The sequence below is a fragment of the Tasmannia lanceolata genome, unplaced genomic scaffold, assembly GCF_043159265.1.
Source record: "Tasmannia lanceolata isolate RefF3 unplaced genomic scaffold, GAP_Taslan_0.1 ptg000015l, whole genome shotgun sequence".
Taxonomy (NCBI): domain Eukaryota; kingdom Viridiplantae; phylum Streptophyta; class Magnoliopsida; order Canellales; family Winteraceae; genus Tasmannia; species Tasmannia lanceolata.
Genome location: NW_027518692.1, coordinates 51,674,891 through 51,691,625, shown reverse-complemented (window position 1 = coordinate 51,691,625; position 16,735 = coordinate 51,674,891). Strand labels below are relative to the sequence as shown.

The 16,735-nt window shown below is 37.0% G+C and overlaps 2 protein-coding genes across 3 annotated transcripts; both read right to left on the bottom strand.

The window, feature by feature from the left end:
• Positions 1-1,121: 1,121 nt before the first annotated feature.
• On the bottom strand, positions 1,122-7,296 carry LOC143892293 (V-type proton ATPase subunit G-like). 2 transcript variants are annotated; one of them, XM_077396807.1, is made up of 4 exons: positions 7,243-7,296; positions 2,873-2,976; positions 1,520-1,620; positions 1,122-1,440 (listed from the first exon to the last, which is right to left on the bottom strand). In XM_077396807.1, the coding sequence occupies exons 2-4, from the start codon at positions 2,958-2,960 to the stop codon at positions 1,297-1,299; spliced, it is 333 nt and encodes a 110-aa protein (XP_077252922.1). In that variant the 5' UTR covers positions 2,961-2,976; positions 7,243-7,296; the 3' UTR covers positions 1,122-1,296. The 2 variants fall into 2 exon arrangements, with proteins under 2 accessions (XP_077252922.1, XP_077252923.1); XM_077396808.1 differs by lacking the exon at positions 7,243-7,296 and adding an exon at positions 6,999-7,104.
• Positions 7,297-9,201: 1,905 nt separating this feature from the next.
• Positions 9,202-16,309, bottom strand: LOC143892292 (protein disulfide isomerase-like 1-4). Its single transcript, XM_077396806.1, has 12 exons — positions 15,666-16,309; positions 13,422-13,551; positions 12,707-12,872; positions 12,494-12,612; positions 12,332-12,412; positions 11,903-11,989; positions 11,657-11,731; positions 10,893-10,961; positions 10,714-10,794; positions 10,497-10,631; positions 9,663-9,719; positions 9,202-9,564 (listed from the first exon to the last, which is right to left on the bottom strand). The coding sequence occupies exons 1-12, from the start codon at positions 16,223-16,225 to the stop codon at positions 9,406-9,408; spliced, it is 1,719 nt and encodes a 572-aa protein (XP_077252921.1). The 5' UTR covers positions 16,226-16,309; the 3' UTR covers positions 9,202-9,405.
• Between the last annotated feature and the right edge of the window lie 426 nt (positions 16,310-16,735).

The window sequence follows — 16,735 nt, the reverse complement described above, 5'->3', positions numbered from 1 at the left end:
CAAATGCACTTTTTCGTATAACTAATGAACTTGATAATCAAGGGATATATTTTAACATGTGTATTCAATTCTTAGTATTTATGAAGTTTGGGTTGGTTTAATTTATAAAATAGAGGTAAAGCATGAACTGAACTGAAAACTAATATGATTCATTTTTACAATGGGAGTGAAATTGTTTTCAAATGATAAATAGACATTCTTTGCTCGGGATTTGTTAGGGAAAATCACGGCTGACTTCTGCATGAAAGGAACAACCACACTTCCCTATCAAGTCCCTCTTAGCTCATATTACATGTTTTTTTTTTGAAAGAACAATTTCTTGCAATCAAGAACCATATAACCTAGTCCTAACCACACAAATCGAAAGCGAAAAGGCCTCTCCAAGTAATCTCATATTTCTTGTTGTCCAGAACATTTCTTATATGCATTTGGTAGCTAGTAAATTTTCGTGTTTTTGGCCAAGTCATTATAGTCAAAAGCGAGGAGAAATGGGATTAGGCTTTCAGCTTTTTTCAACTAATTGAAGTTCTATCAACAAAAAAATTTGTTAAATTTTCTTTAACAAAATGACAATTCAAAGGCACCTTTAGAGTGCGCGTTGAAACATTAATTTTAAGAAATGAGTTTCCTATTTAGGAGCTTTTATGCTCCAGTCACTCCCACCTTCTCAAGTCTCTCCCTCTCTGCCCATCCCTCACAACTGCCTCCACAAGTATTGCATGTAATATTTTTTCATGGCTGTCAAACATCCTCTAGATAACATAAAAATGTTAATGAAAAAATGTTCCACAAAAAAATTATTCCATGTACAATGAAACCAGGGCCAAATTTCCCTATAAAAAAAAGGTAAAGTTTCCATTTTGGAAAAGAAATTTTATGGAAAATGAGTTGCACAACTGGAGAGGTCATTTTTTTAAAACTTGGATCCTAATCAGAGCTATCATCTTATTTGAACACTACAAGCAAGACCTGTGCCCCTGTATACTGATAGGGAGGCAGTCAAGTTGGATTTTAACAGGCAACCCAAGAAGGAGATCTCAGTTCTTGGTATTTTAATTGGCAAATTATGCTCCCTTATAAGAGATCTCAGTATTTAATTCGTTTTTGAGATCTTTAAATGCTTGAAAGCAAATACATAGTTGTTTCACTTGAACAATCATAAGACCCAAATCAACAGTTAAAACCAACATGTCAATCAGAGAGAGATAAGCACCCTTCATTGGATGAACACCACAAAACACAGTAGTAGTCTCTAAGTAGGAGAGATTTCGGCATACCAGCTTATACAACACTCAGTTAATTCTTCACAGTTGTCACGTGCTTTAGAAGCATGTGAACAACTTCATGTGATATCCTTTCTGCCTGAGATTTTAGGTGTTGGATCTTTGCCTCTGTTTCTTGTTCAAGGCGCTTAACGTTCGCGCCTGAATCACCGCTACTCTGTTTGATTGTTAATACGAGAGAGCTTAGTGTTTAAGAACGTGGAAATGTAACGAGTAATGGGTTGATTGAGATTTACCGCTGCGAGTTTTTTCTGAAATTCAGCTTCCATTTGAGCACGGAATTGAGCGATCTCCTTCTCAGCCTCTTCTTTTGCCTGCTTCAGTCGAGCCATTTTTGCTGGAAGTCAAAGCAAACAAACAAAAAAAATCAGAAACAATCTCCTATTTATTGGAACTCATATGAGGTGCAAGCTTAGACAAAATCACTCCGAGAAACCCAACAGAACGACTTGTCTGTGCAACTATTTTATACAGCTATGTGACTTCAGATAAAAACACAAGATATGGGTGATAATGCCAAATAATATATATACTTGGAGACCCAACCTCAGAAAACCCAAAATTGCAAAGACATTCATATAATGCATCCAGGTGAACAGAAATACATTGGTGCGTGGGTGTACACAAGGTTTTAAATTTTCGCCGAAATCCGAATTTCAGATTTTGGTGAGGACCGAAACCGAAGACCGAAATTGTCGAAATTTACCAAATTTCAGAAATTTCGGTGAAATTTAAGATAAAATATTAATTTTTTATTCCTTTACATAATTTCAGCCAAAATTTCAGTAATTTTGCCCGAAATTTTGGCCCAAAAAACGACATTTCAAGTGCCCGTTACTGAAATTTGGCTGAAATTTAGGGATTTCGGCAAAAATTTCGGTTTCGGATAGGACCGAAATTACCTCCGAAACTGAAATTTAAAACCTTGGGTGTACATAAAGAGCTGCTATATGATAGATACATATATTTTTCTTTAGATGAATATGGGTGGGCAGAAGCACAAGTAGAGCCACTTTTTCAATGATCCAATCCATTTATCTGCTAGACATTGCTATGGATGACCATATGACAAATTCTCCATTCATCTGGCCACAAGAGATGGCTTCCTATTCTCTAGAAAATTAAACCTTAAAGTATGGGTATTTTCATAATTTATGTTCTTTTGTCCAGTGGTTTTACCACTTCATTTGCTCTTTTACAATGGACACATGCCTATGCACTTTATTTTTCAAAGAAAGATGCATCTGTGTTTTCCTAGGGCTCTATTAGCCTCCTATTAGCATGATAAGCCATGCACACTACATGGTAGGGCCCTATCACACAATATGCTCTTTATTACTAAGTAAACCGCCCATATGCATGTGTGGAGAGTCTAGCCACTTTCGCAAACTGCAAATTTGGTAGGATGCTTTTGCACATGGTAACCACCACAGCATACAAACCACAAATGTCTGACTCTAGATAACATCATAATGAGAAGTTTTCACTGCCATGTCATCGACGGGTCGGATACAGCATTTGCTTTTAACAAAAATGAGTACCTTTGTTTCATGGTGAAAGTCGTAGAATACAAGAAGGGGAGATATTACCATTTCTAGCAGCATTGACAATGCGCTGAGCTTCTTGCTCAGCAGCCAGCAAGAGTTGAATTCCACCTTGACCCCTGTTCGATTCCATGCTTGCCTCAAAATGCCTGCTCAAATCTATCAGTCAAATCAATGCGTCCAAAATACTAAAGATAGAAACAGAAAAAGGGGAAAAAAGAAAAAAAGTGGAGACACTAGGGCAGGAAATGGCTTGTGCAAGTAAACTGCAGTCTACAACAGTTTCTTTCCATTGAACATCAACGACTTGATGTGATAACTATTAAATAGAATCAGCACCCTGATAGAGTTAATGAGGAATAATTAGCAGGATACGCCCCTGTTGGTTTGCCTCAAAAAATTAATTATTGACAGCTCAATTTTGATGTGGAAATATCTACCCACGAATCATATGGACAAATCCTAATAATATTAAAGCAGTATTTCCTTTTGATAAGCTGTTTTAACAACAGTTTAAATACAATGGGTTTAATTTCTCATTCGAAGTATCAGAGTATAAAATGGACAGGCAGGTGTCAAATGAGGCATACAACAGTGAGGAAAGTGATTCTTTCGACAACTGTCCCATTCAGACGTATACAAATCTAAATCAGTGTTTTGAAATGCGGATATGGGTCAAACCACAGCCAAAGAAATCCTATATGACTTGGTGTGGCACAAAAGAGGTGGTCATAACTTGAGAGTCAAATGAGTTCTAATTTAATTGGGAATGCTAAATGCGGACTCGGAGAAGAACTCGACCAAGGTAAAACAGAGTTGACTCAAATGACTTGACGATTGATGCAGGGAGCTTTGAAACGGTCGTCTAAATACTTTACTTTTTACTTGAGGCCGTAGTTGCAACTTTCTCTTTATCCAGCTAATATAAGTATTTTGCTCATTTTATTTGGCATTTCTACATACTAGGGAAGTAGGAGAACCCATTATTTCAAGTTAAGCATAATTTTCCTCCAATTCTCAGGTAAGCAGGGTATCAGAACTGAGAACCCTGAATTCTCAATTTGTTTTTAATTTCAACATACAAATACAACGGGGTACAATGAGAAGGAGCTGTCATATATCTACACTCATGAGAAAATCGGCTTGTCTTATAAAACTTCTAGACAATGTCCAAGAACTTCGGACAATGATGACAAGATAGAGGGCTAAAATCTGAAATAAACTACTAGAAAGAATATCAAACCGCTTCTTCTGTAGAATGTGACAAAGATTGAGTAAGAAAGCTTCTATAAAGAGAATTGAATAACAATTAACAACAAAAGAATTTATTGTGATTGGGATGGAAAAAAAATGTAAAACAGTAGAGAAGCTGCAATGCTCCCCTGACAAGAAAACTAGAAGGAACAAGCTAATATCCCACATCAGAGTAGAGTTTCACAATACACTAGTCCTCAAATTTGCTTAGAACTTCAAGGGATGGACATAAGTTCATCACAGTTTAACAGCGTGGAACATACAACAATTGAGAAAGAAAACCATAACTTATGAGGGATACACATAAGTTCAACACAGTTAACGGTGTGGAACATGCAACAATTGAGAGAAAAATGAATAGCTAGACTGGTGGATGCATAGTAACAAGAAGGCCGAGTTAAAGACAGAGGCTCAAGAAGCATCATGTTTGTACACTTGGAACACTAATTTCGATGAAAAACTGCATGGCATAAAGTAATTTATTCAATAAGCGAAGAAACAAACACATATGGTAGCACAATTAATTACCAAAAAAAATCGCCATAATGACAGGACATGGATTACATACAAACAAAACCTTCACATGAGAACAACACTCCAACAAAAAAACATAGGCCTGTAATCATCTGGTGTACAAGCTTCCAATTTAAATGGCTGCTTTGAGGCCAAAGTTTGCTGATCCATTGCGATAATGAGGTTTAAGCTGAACTGGGATTATTCACTAGATAGTACGGCTATGATAGCGAAGGAAAAGCGTAATGAGATAGAACGCCCTGGGGAAAGCATGCAACTATCTATAGTGTGTTCTCGTGCACCATAATGACAGGACATGGATTACATACAAAAAAAACCTTCACACGAGAACAACACTCCAATTAAAAAAACATAGGCCTGCAATCATCTGGTGTACAAGCTTCCAATTTAAATGGCTGCTTTGAAGCCAAAGTTTGCTGATCCATTGCGATAATGAGGTTTAACCTGAACTAGGATTATTCACAAGATAGTACGCCTATGAAAAAGTAGTGTCCGTGTAAAAGTAATTCCCTTGTTCAAAGGGTTGAAATCGAAATTTTAAACCCAAATATTACTCCAGCAGTCCTCGTACTCAGGAATGGAAGGATGTAAAAATTAACTTGTAAAGGTCACAAACTAAAACTCCTAATGCAGTTATAAACATGGCTCCATAAAAAGCTACATACAAACTATTCAATCACCAAGAGAAGATATGATAGAAAGTTATGCAATTTAAAAATGTAGATGTAGAAAACCAAATGACAAAAAATCCAATCAATAACCGTGATCAAAGCCAAGAATGAAATAATCACACAATGGAAATACACAAAAGAACACACGATTTACAACGTTTGGCACAAAGGCCTACGTCCATGGGCAATATGAAGAATATTTTAATAAACAAGAAAGAAAACAAAGATTATAATAGTTCCTCAATCGATCTAACACTAGATCGATTCTAAAAATCTTACCCTGCGACCCTTTTCAAACCCTCCTTGTTGCCATCTCTTGTATTTCCCACAAGAGAATAACTGAGCATGTTCTTACCTCTCGCCCAAGCGAGAAATCCATCGTATTCCTTCTCCTTCTCATCTAGGCTAGAAAACCAAGAGAATATCTCCACTCCTTTGTTTTTCTTCCTTTCCTCTCTCTTCCCAAGAGAAAATTCATCTTCTTGTGCCTCCTCGTTTTGGTAGTAGGGCTTGGAGAGCCTTTTATTTCACAGGTGTTTATAAAACCTAATTTCCTGTTTGCTTCTCCACACTTGCTTTCCACTACTTAAATTTTGTGAATGCCTATAACTTATGCTTCATGAAATATATTCATACCTTCCTGGAGTAGTCATCAATAAAAGAAATAAAATAGTATGCTCCACCTCTCGCTGTAACATGTACAAGTCCCCATACATCCGAATGGAAGTAGCCCAAAATGCCCTTGCTTGTATGATGGCCTGTCTTGAACTTCACCTTGCACTACTTTCCATATGAATTTTTTTTGTAGAAGCTTAGTTTGCACAGTGTTGTCCCTTGAGTAATTTCCTCTCATAAAGAACTTGAAGCCCCTTCTTGCTCATATAGCCTAGACGCATGTGTTATAGAGTTGTATCATCCATACCTGAGTCAACTAGGGCAATGAGAGCTGCTCCACCTGTCACCCGTATTCCCTAACAACTTATACAAATTGCCTTCTTTCAATGTTAATTGTTGTATAGACATATTTGGAACTTGGAACCTTTATTAGGGTTTGTATCTATCTTTAAACATTCTTCAGGTCACTATTTTGAAATAAAATTTTTATCTGTAATCCAGAAAAAAAACAGAATTATACTATACTAGATGTCTTCCATGATTCTATTCTCTAGTCAGAAAACCTGACCAAAAACCCTGATAAAGGTTCCAAATTCCAAATATCAGTCAATCTCAGTTAACACCCACCAAAATTCTCAGAGAACCCCCCCCCAAAAAAAAAAAAAGAAAAAAGAAAAAAGAAAAAAGAAGAAGAAATCAAAATGTCTGAGGCTTTCAGTAATACATCTCTCTTCAGAAACCAATGAGCAAGAGAGATTGAACAGCAAGAAAGAAAAAATACATTAAGCAGTGAAACCCAAAACCAGTTTATTCTACTATTTTCTGCAACTTAAACTCAAAATAATGGCAGACAGAGAGACATCAGAGAAATACCAAGTAAAAAATTAGTAACCCAAGGAACATGAGGGAACCCATCTAAAATCTAAATCCTTTTAGAAATTCTATGTCGAGATCCAGGAACAGCAGTGTTTGATCCGCATCAGAAAAGAAAAATCTAAGCAGAACCATAATACTGTATTATGGTCTGCAACTAAAAATTAAAAGACAAAATCCACTTGCGAGAAAAAAACCAAGAATAATTAACAAATCAAGCAAACCTTTAAACTTGAAGAAACAGTCTAAAACGCATCAGAATCTTGCAATTTCCCCTTTCAGGAATCCATCAACTATAAAATTTTATCAGCGAGACAGAAAAAGACAGTGCAAGCAACAAAAGCTAAATTAATATAATTCAAACTACTTTTTATGTGAATCAAACTAAAATAACTCTAAACAACATGAACTTGGAAAAAAAAGTCCTCCTTTTGGAAGAAGAAGAGAGATTCTGGTGTAGAAACGTACCTGGCTATAGAAACGGGATCGGTGAAAATAATTTCAACCAGGGTCTGTGGGTTTTATATCGAAATATTCCGGAAATTATATCTAAATGACGGGAATGCCCCTCATTAGAACTTTGATCTGGACCACACGTTACTAATGTGATCTTGACCCTTTATTTGGTAGTCCATACAATGAAGATGACATGATTATATGATGTGTGCCCTATAAACACGTATTTTTTCCAAAAAAAAAAAAAGAAGGTATGGTACGACCCACACAATAGGATGATCCAAACCGTCCATTTGATGGGCCACAACATAAATTGGTTTTGCCCCAAATATCATTTCCATAGGATGATCCTAACCCTCCGATCTATAGAAGTTAATATAATGTGCAGTCCCACTATAGATGGGCAGGGTTATGATCATCCAATGGAAAAAGATTTTTAGGGCACAACCTACATTCAAGTTTGGGACTGCTACGAAGGCACACTATTGTCACGGATCTTTCTTACGGGCAACCCTTAATTTTGTATTCCCGTTCCACATTTAGTGCGTGTTTGGCGTACCGTTTAAAACACCGTTTGGCGTTTGAAACACCGTTTTGGGGCCAAATGGCCGTTTGGGAGTGTTTGGGTGCGCAGCCACCATTTGAAACACCGTTTTGAACCCTCAAAACGGTGTTTTGCAAACGGAGGGGGAGAGGTCCGTTTGCAAAACGCCGTTTTAAACGGAGTTTTTAGGCTGTGGGTTTTTACATGTTTGCCCTCACCAAAACCCATTTTTACGTATATGCGCGCGATTTTACGCGTTACGTCAAATACCAAAAAAGTGGGGGTGTTAATATCATTCTTTAGGACACAAATTTGTTAAATTGTTAATATTTAATTCAAAAAAAGGGGCTGCTAATATCATTATATGATCTCTTAATTTTGATTTTCTAAAGACAAAAGAATTAAAAGAAATCCTAGTTTCTTACTTTCTTCATCTACTTTGCAAAATTGCAAACCCTCTCCCGCCTCACTGCCTCAGCGCCTCCACTCGTCCGTCAAATCCGGCAAATCCGGCTGTTGAGAAGAAGAAGGAGAAGAACCTCAAAGGTATAGCCATTAATTTTTTTAGCAATGATGTTAAATTTTAATAGTGTTTGAATGAGATCCTAATGACCTTTTAATATTGGGCCTAATGAGAGAGTAGTTGAGTTACATTGAGGCCAACCAAACAATGCCCTTTTTGGTCATTTTACCACTAAAACTCCGTTTTGGAGCATTTGCAACCAAACACAATACCTCCGTTTGCCGTTTTGATCTGGCCAACCAAACATGAAAATGCCGTTTGGCAAAGCGCCATTTTGAACCAGAATGCCGTTTTGCAAAACTCCGTTTTAAATGCTATTTCAAACGGTACGCCAATGCATATGACATGGGAATACTGAAAGGGATTTTCGAGACAGATATGACACGAGTGTGTGTTTTTTGTATCATTCTGCGCTTAAGAGTGTTTTGCATATATATCTTTTTATGAGTGAACTTCGTAGCCTCTCTCTTTACGCATTGGTTTTTAGAAACGTTTAAGCCCTCTTCGTTTTGGATTTTGAGTCCAAAAGCAGATTATTAGACTCAAAATCCATCCTCAAACGAGATCTCCGTAAGTGAAAAACAACAGATGAGGATGTTAGCCAGAAGTGCTTTAATTAGGATAATTCCCCCCACCTAAAAAAGCAAACCATTTTTTCAGTATTCTTTCCACACATTCATTTACTGGGTCTCAAGAGACTTCTTTGAGGTCTACCCAGTAACCCAGTTACCCAGACATAGAGAATGTCCTTAAATACTCGTCCACGTCTTTGCTTTTTTTTCCCCCAATGGGATTTAGCTTACATGGTGCACCTGCTCAACTCCACCACACCACTGATCAAAAGTCAGTTTGCTCTAGTTTGAAAACCAAGTCAAGTTTTCAGATATCATAGTAATCACTAAGCTGAAGAAAATATCAAACTTTTATTGTCATGCCTTTGCAGTGTTTCACAGGATATCCACGGGAGATTCATAACAAGTCAAAACTTCAGAGTGGGCAACAAACTGTTAACATAATTTCCCTTTCTCTCCACTCACCTCTGTCAGTAGTAACTCTCCTGCTCCTATTTGATAAATAAAGACAGATACATCTACATACCTAAAAACCCTCACAACTCATCCTTCACATCGTCTTTGCTGCTGTCATTCGGGCTCTCATCTTCCGTTTTCGCAGCCGAGGCCGGTCTCTGGAGTTTGAAAGGGATTGCAGCATTTTGCTTGATGAATTTGTAGAACGCCACAACCGTTCGATCCGTATCAACAGTAATCTGCTCAATTCATCATAATGTAAATGATAGAAAGTGACTCACAGCAATGAAAAAAAAGATTTAAAGGAGAAATTAAATGCCGTTTCATCTCAACTTACTGGATCAAAGCTCTTATTTCCTGCTGGGAAGAAAAGAAGTGTTGGAAACCCATCTGACTGCATGGGCAAAACAGATTAAATTAAAATGGTGTAAATATAAAGCTAAAAAATCCTACACTTTTTGATTCTAAATTAGGAGCAAGAACTTTCTTGGCATACTATCTTTTAAAGGGTATACTCAATCTGCTCAACTATTCTTTGAATGTTGGAAATTGATTGTGAGTCCAAAGCTGATTATTGGACTCAACTTTTTGTTAAGGCCCTGATTGTTTAAGATTATGCCAAACAATTGTGAGTGATAAACTGATTGTTGGACTCAAATTTAAATGTAATTTTGAGTCCAACAATCGGTTTGGCACTCATAATAGGTAGTCATAGTCTTAAATGAACAGGGCCTTAATTTTGAGTCCAATAATCAGTTTTGGGCTCACAATCAGTTCTCAAGATCCAAAACAAACAGGGCCCTCAGCTACAAGTATGTGTTAGGGTGATGAATACCAAGCCCATCTTGGCACAAAATCAATTGGCAGTCACAATCTAGTACTTGTTAAAATTTTAAAGACACCATCAATGAACAAAACCCTTGTTTCCGACGAAATTCATCACTTGAAGAGCTTGCTAAATTTATTAAAAGAAATCAGACCCATATAAAGTGTTGTTTCAGCTCAGTACTAAGAACCAGGCTCCAACTAAATCGGGTTCTCATTGACTTGGCTAAGGTCAACTTGAAACTGGAAAAACCAATTCCTTGCCAAGTCCGAGTTTCTGAACATTGTTGTCTACCAAAAAATAGACAGAAAGGTGACAATAGAGACTTAAGTTCATGGATAAGACCTTTGCCCTCGGGTGCTCGTTAGTGGTTCCATCCATCTTGGCTATGACAAGGGAATCAATGCCACGTAGATGCTTTGCAAGCTTGTTGTAAGTAGGCTCCAGTGCTTGGCAATGCCCGCACCATGGAGCATAAATCTGGTTTGCAGTAGGAGATGAAAATCACTGAAAATCATGAAAAAGATAGATTTTGCCTCAGCCCATTGATGTAGCTCCTTACCTCGAGAAGAACATCCTTCGACTCATCCAGCACTATCTCATCAAAATTGTTTCCAACAATTATTTTCACATCCCCATCATTCTGTATCAATCAATAAGCGGAAAGAGTGAGGACATTTGAGGATCAGAGAATCCAAAAGGCAAACCAATAGCCAGGGGAACTACAATCTAACAACTCACACTCTTAGGTATCGGATCAGACTTGTAGAAAGGCTTGAGCTTGTCTTCCACGAAACCTTCCCCAAATGCCTGACAAAGAGAGGAGAGTGTGCATAAACATGTCAACGTTAATGCTCGTACTACAGGAAATTCATAAAAGCAATGACAGTAAAAGTAGTTACTTCAGTTAGAAACGCAAGATACTATATTCATGTTCAAATTCGGTGCAACCAGATAAGAGTCCAATTTTATTCCCTCTGCATTATTGCTTGGAACGGATCTTAAATGGGTGAGTCTCTTTTTTGCAAAAGTTGTTGGTCAACTCAGAACAGGCCAGGCTGTCTACTCAGTTTTTTGCATGTGCTCCAAATACCAGGTCAAAGTCCATGTTTATTTCTATAAAATCAAAGAGCCTTTCACACACACACACACACACACACACACACACACACATATATATATATATATATATATATATATATATATATTTAATGGAAAAGTGAGTATTTCATATAGTAGCAAATTGAAATCAGGAATGTAAACCCAATTTCCAAGTCAAGGCCAAGTGTCTGAACATCACCTTAAAAAGTGTAAAATCAGTGAGTTTTTGTAGGATTTGTCATTTCGTTGCAACATTTTAATGTGTAAAAGAATAGAAACAAAAAGCAGAAATGCTTATGCATGTCCAACCTTGACGCAGTCTGTAAGTTACTTCGCCATCAAGAGCAACATTTTAGAGTGTGAAAGAATAGAAAAGAAAAGTAGAAATGTGTATTATATCCAACCTTGACACTGTCTAGAGTTAATTCACCATCAAGCATATACTTCTTGGGATCATCGTTTCCTGTGTAAGCAAGAACCTGTAGGGCAAAAAACACATTTAGAAAAACACATTCCCAACGCATAGGTTGAAGGAACTATTTTAATAAAAAAAAAACTCATAAGTTGAAGGAACTCTAATGAAGTACAGATCAATTGCAGAAAAAAAAAAGAGGATGGGTGGGAGGGATGGATCAAGGGAAGGAGATTACACTAGGACCATCTCCAGTAACACCAAAGTAATCCGAGACCGGCTTTCCTACGTCCTCATTGTCCATTTCCACAGAGACAAATATAAGCTGTAACGGACCAGAAAATCATCAGCAATGCTAGGTTAGTTATTTATAGGTTTAACTTTTGAAAAGAATGATAGGATTGAACATGTTATGATTAAGACCATAGCACAGGAATCCATCAGTACGCAGAAGGAACTTGGTTTGACCTGGAATCAAATATCAAGTCCAAGTTCCAACTTTTTCTAGTGTCGGGAATAAGGGTTTTTCTTTTACATTGACTCTGCCAAGTCAAATTAAAAAATCCAGACTGTTTCAAGTTGAGTCAAGGCTATTCGATACTGATGGTGAGTTCATCCATGTTAAGTAAAGCTCCAAAGAGAATACATAGCAACTGCAATGACTTACCTTTCCCTTGAAAAGTTTTGCCGCTTCTTGGAAGGTCGGTAATACCTTCTTAGCATCATGTGAAGTGGCAAAAAGCAAAAGCTGAAAATAAAATGGTGATTGATGAGCATTAAAAATATTAAAATCTTCCAATGAAAGACATACTCCAGTATAGAAATGTACCTGTTTCTTGATTGAACTCTCAAAAATTAAAGGAGCACTTTCCCTAGTAAAAGTGGTGACTAAAGGAAGCTTGTTGGCAAAAACAAAGTCAGCTATTGCTGATTTAGTGAACTGACCATCTGTGAAAATGGAAAAATGCTGGATCAAAGAAATATTCTTTGAAAATTTAACTGGAAGGCACCTCAACATGTCCAAGGCAATGAGAAGACTAACCAAAGTGGCTTAATTTCTCAGCCTCCTTCTTCAACAAGACCAAAGCCGGACGCTTAGCTTTAGGATCGATGTGGAATAACTTGGCGACATCTGGACTGGAAGTCTGGTAGAAATTGACGTCATCTTCGAGCTTTGAGGCAGAGGCAAGCTCTTGACTATCTGGACCCTGTGGATTTTGAAAGAAATCAATTTGAATGAGACTGCGCTGTTATGAAAGAAGATAGTGTATCTCAAAACAAAAAAATGAAAAGCTAACTCATTGTTTTAATAGTAAATATTATTGTCTTTTCAAGGTGCCACTACAAACCAAGTGTAGAATCTAATATTTTGACTAGGACGAAACGTGGACCCAATATGAGTCAATTCAGATCTCAATCACTTATTTGGTGTGTGAGTTTAAAAAGCTATTTTCACACTTCCCATTTTTTTCATTTTTTGAGTACTCTATCAAGTTTTTCAATGATCAACCAAGAATCAAATTTCTTGAGCTTTTTCAGATTTTGGAAAATAAAAAGAGAATTACTCCCTCACTTGATCTGATTCTTTACTAAGTAAGGTCAATCCAACAAGTTTACATGCGGTAAATCATGTATTTAAACATTACTAAAATTTGTAGCATTTGTAATTCTCGAAGTAAAAACCCTCTACTGATTATGGTAGACTTTTTTTTTGAATGGTAAATTATGGCAGACTATTAAGAGGAAAAAAAGAGTACCACTAGAGAGTCGAGGAAGCCCAAAACCAGTTTACTCTCAACATTCAGTATTCGCTCTGCTTCCTCAGTTGAGGTTATGTTGTGAATACCAGGTCCAGTCTTCTTCTTAATCCAGGTCACAATTGCATCCCTACAGATTATATTCAAAAGGCAGTGACCTTTAGATATGTCTAAATATGTGAATCATGTCATCCATTTTTCATAAAGATCATAAATTAAAACTCAAAGCAACAACAAAACAAGAAGTTTCCCACCAAAAAAAAAATCCTTGAACTTACAATTTTAACTAGAGTTGAAACCTAAGCTATATATAACATATAATTCTTACCAAAAATCTTGACTAGAATAATTACACAATCATTGTAGGGAAAAGAAAGATTTGACTTTAAGCATAATCAGCCAAATCCCAAAGATTCATAAAGAAAAGTTCAAATTCAATAAGCTGATGGTGAAAGTGGATTTAGACATCTTGAGAAAGATTAAAGGAAAGCTTCCGTAAGAAAAAATGTACAAAAAAATCACCACTTCAATATTCCAACCTGAATTACAGATTCCTACACAGCAACTGATATCGTTGACAGAAAAATGCAGTCAAAACTGAGCACTTTCACTTTTTTATCAATTTTTTTTTTTTTTGAAATATGATTTCATTCAAAAAATCCCAGAGGAATCAGTGTGGTCAAATTAAGAATGAGTTAGAAATTTTTACTATCAATTAAAATCAGTGTGGTCAATTCCATTGGCCCGGGCACCTAGGTGAAAGCAGGCTATCCTCCATATTGGCTAGTGATTCAATGTTTGCACAGCTATAAGGCAATGGTGTAGGCTATCACCTTGTCGGTTGATGGCCACCTAGGGCCCAGGTGACTCCCCACAACTTGGGGGCAGAATTGGCCAGCACTTCATTTACAATTTTATAAACATATTAACTTTTACTATTAATAATTAGTATTTAGTCGTTATGCTATTAGCAATTACTAATTATTTTTCACTAACAAGAGCAATAATTAGAGCAAATGTCAAATCCAATGATATGATTTTTTATTTTATTTTTTTTGAATGGCAATCAATGATATGAATTAAACATGATAAACATATGTAGATATGCATTTACCACTAATGAATAATGAGTAAACTATTGAACAGTAAACGAATCTATTTGAATGCTTGAACAATTATAATTACAGCTAAATGTGAGAAAGAAAGGATTCGTACATGAATCTATTTGTAAGCCTGAACTATTTGTAATACAGATAAACATGCAAAAAGAAAGGATTTGTTCCAACACTATCACTGAAGTTCTTATTTCTGTCTAGGCTTGCCCTAAGCTTTTTTAGGCACCTTGCTTACCTTGGTTAAAGTAACTTTCATGATTAAGTTCAGGAAAGCCTATTCATCAGGTCAGGTGAAATTGATGATTTTTTTTTTTTGTTTGAATGATTGGTGCAATTGATGATTCTTACCTGAATGTTCAAAAACCGATTATTTCCTAACTCTGACCTAAAATCTCCTTGAAACAAAACTTTTGCTCCGTCTACTTTAAATTTAATAATTTGAAAACCAAAATGGCAAAATTTAACAAAGCAAATGTGAACTTTGACGCATCTTGTATGGGTAATCCGGGCCCAGCAGGGGTTGGATGCCTCCTTAGAGATGAGTTTAGCTTTAAAGTTTGGGTTTTCTCCAGCCCTATTGCTATAAAAGACTAATGAAGTAGAAGTTCAAGCAATCCTTCATGGGCTCCGGCAGACAAGTAATCAAGACATTGACAATCTAATAGTGGAAGTAGACTCATCATGACTCATTTCTAAACGATCGGGATCAACTCGACCAATACCAAATCTGTCAAAATGAGAACTTCCCTAACATTGACTAAAACATCAGCAAGCATATCATCGATGAATTCCTCCATCAAACCGCAGACATTCACTTCTTCAACCTCACAATACTATGAAAAATGTAAAATCACCTTAACCATCTTCTAATTCACGCTAAGACCCTGTTTGGATAGCTAGAATTTATCAGAAAAGTTTGGAAAGGAAAAAAAAAACTAAAAGTTCCTAAATTTTTACACATGAAAAAAGCTGACTTGAACCAATCCTATTCAATTTTTACTTAGAAGCGCCTTCAATTTATGATATCACCCCATTAGATTAACTACAATCATGTCATTTCCCTCCAAATAGTGGAAAGAAAAAAAAAATCCATCAAAAATGTTTTTCTTGGAGTGAAAAAATATCTTACTTGTTCCTTTGCCCAGGATAGGGCTTATGAATCCCATCAATAAAGAAAAACACCGTTGGAAACCCTTGAACTTCATACTTCTGAGCAAGATCGTTCTCCTCAGTGGCATCAACCTTAGCTAACACAGCCTCACCTTTCAGCTCAGTCGCGGCCGCGGCATACTCCGGCGCAAGCGCCTGGCAATGGCCGCACCAAGTCGCATAAAATTCCACCATCACAAACCTATTCTTCTCCAAAAACTCACTAAAATTCCCTTCTTTTAACACCACAACATCCTTCTCATCGATCTGAGGGGCCGAGTATGAATCTCCGTGATCGGATTCCGATCCTTCGAAATCATCAAAGTTTTCGAAGTCTTCGTCATCGGTTAAATGATCTGGATCAGGAATGGACGGTTGAGATGGAGGGAGTTCATCGTCTTCTTCTAAAAAGCTTAGATCTTCGAGATCGGAGTCTTTTGGAGAAGATTCTTTGGGAGGAGTTGTGGAGGAGAAGGCATGGATGAGGAGGAGAGTAGTGATTGAGAGAATGAGGAGGATTCGAATCTCCATTTTCGCCATTTTCAAACCCTAATTGAGAGGATTGTGTTAGGGTTTTAAGAGGTCTGAGGTCTGAGGTCTGAGAGAGATTTCAGATCTCGTTGTATAAATGAACGAGAAGTGTACGCCATTTGGTGTATTCTATGTAAGGAATTTGCAACGTGGATAGCTGTGATTGGAGGATGGCCGTTCCATGGAGGAATCGGAACTTGCCACGTGGAGTATATGAGTCACCACATCTAGTCTTCTTTCTACCAAGATTATACTTTTGTTTTTGGTAGGTAGGAAGATTATACTCTTTGGAGAGGAGAGGGGTAAGAAAAAGGGTGTTTCTGTAAAATGAGGGGGTTCAATTTATAGAATAAAATAATAGACACGGACGTGAGGTGCAGAGGAAGTGTGGAACTGAAAGAAACAAACTCGGAATTGTTTCCTCTCGTTCTGCACTCCTGCTACACTCTTTTATGAGAATGCTAAAATCAAGGGCGTCCTTGCCAAAATCTTAGTGGTTCTGATCCAATGGAGACGCTC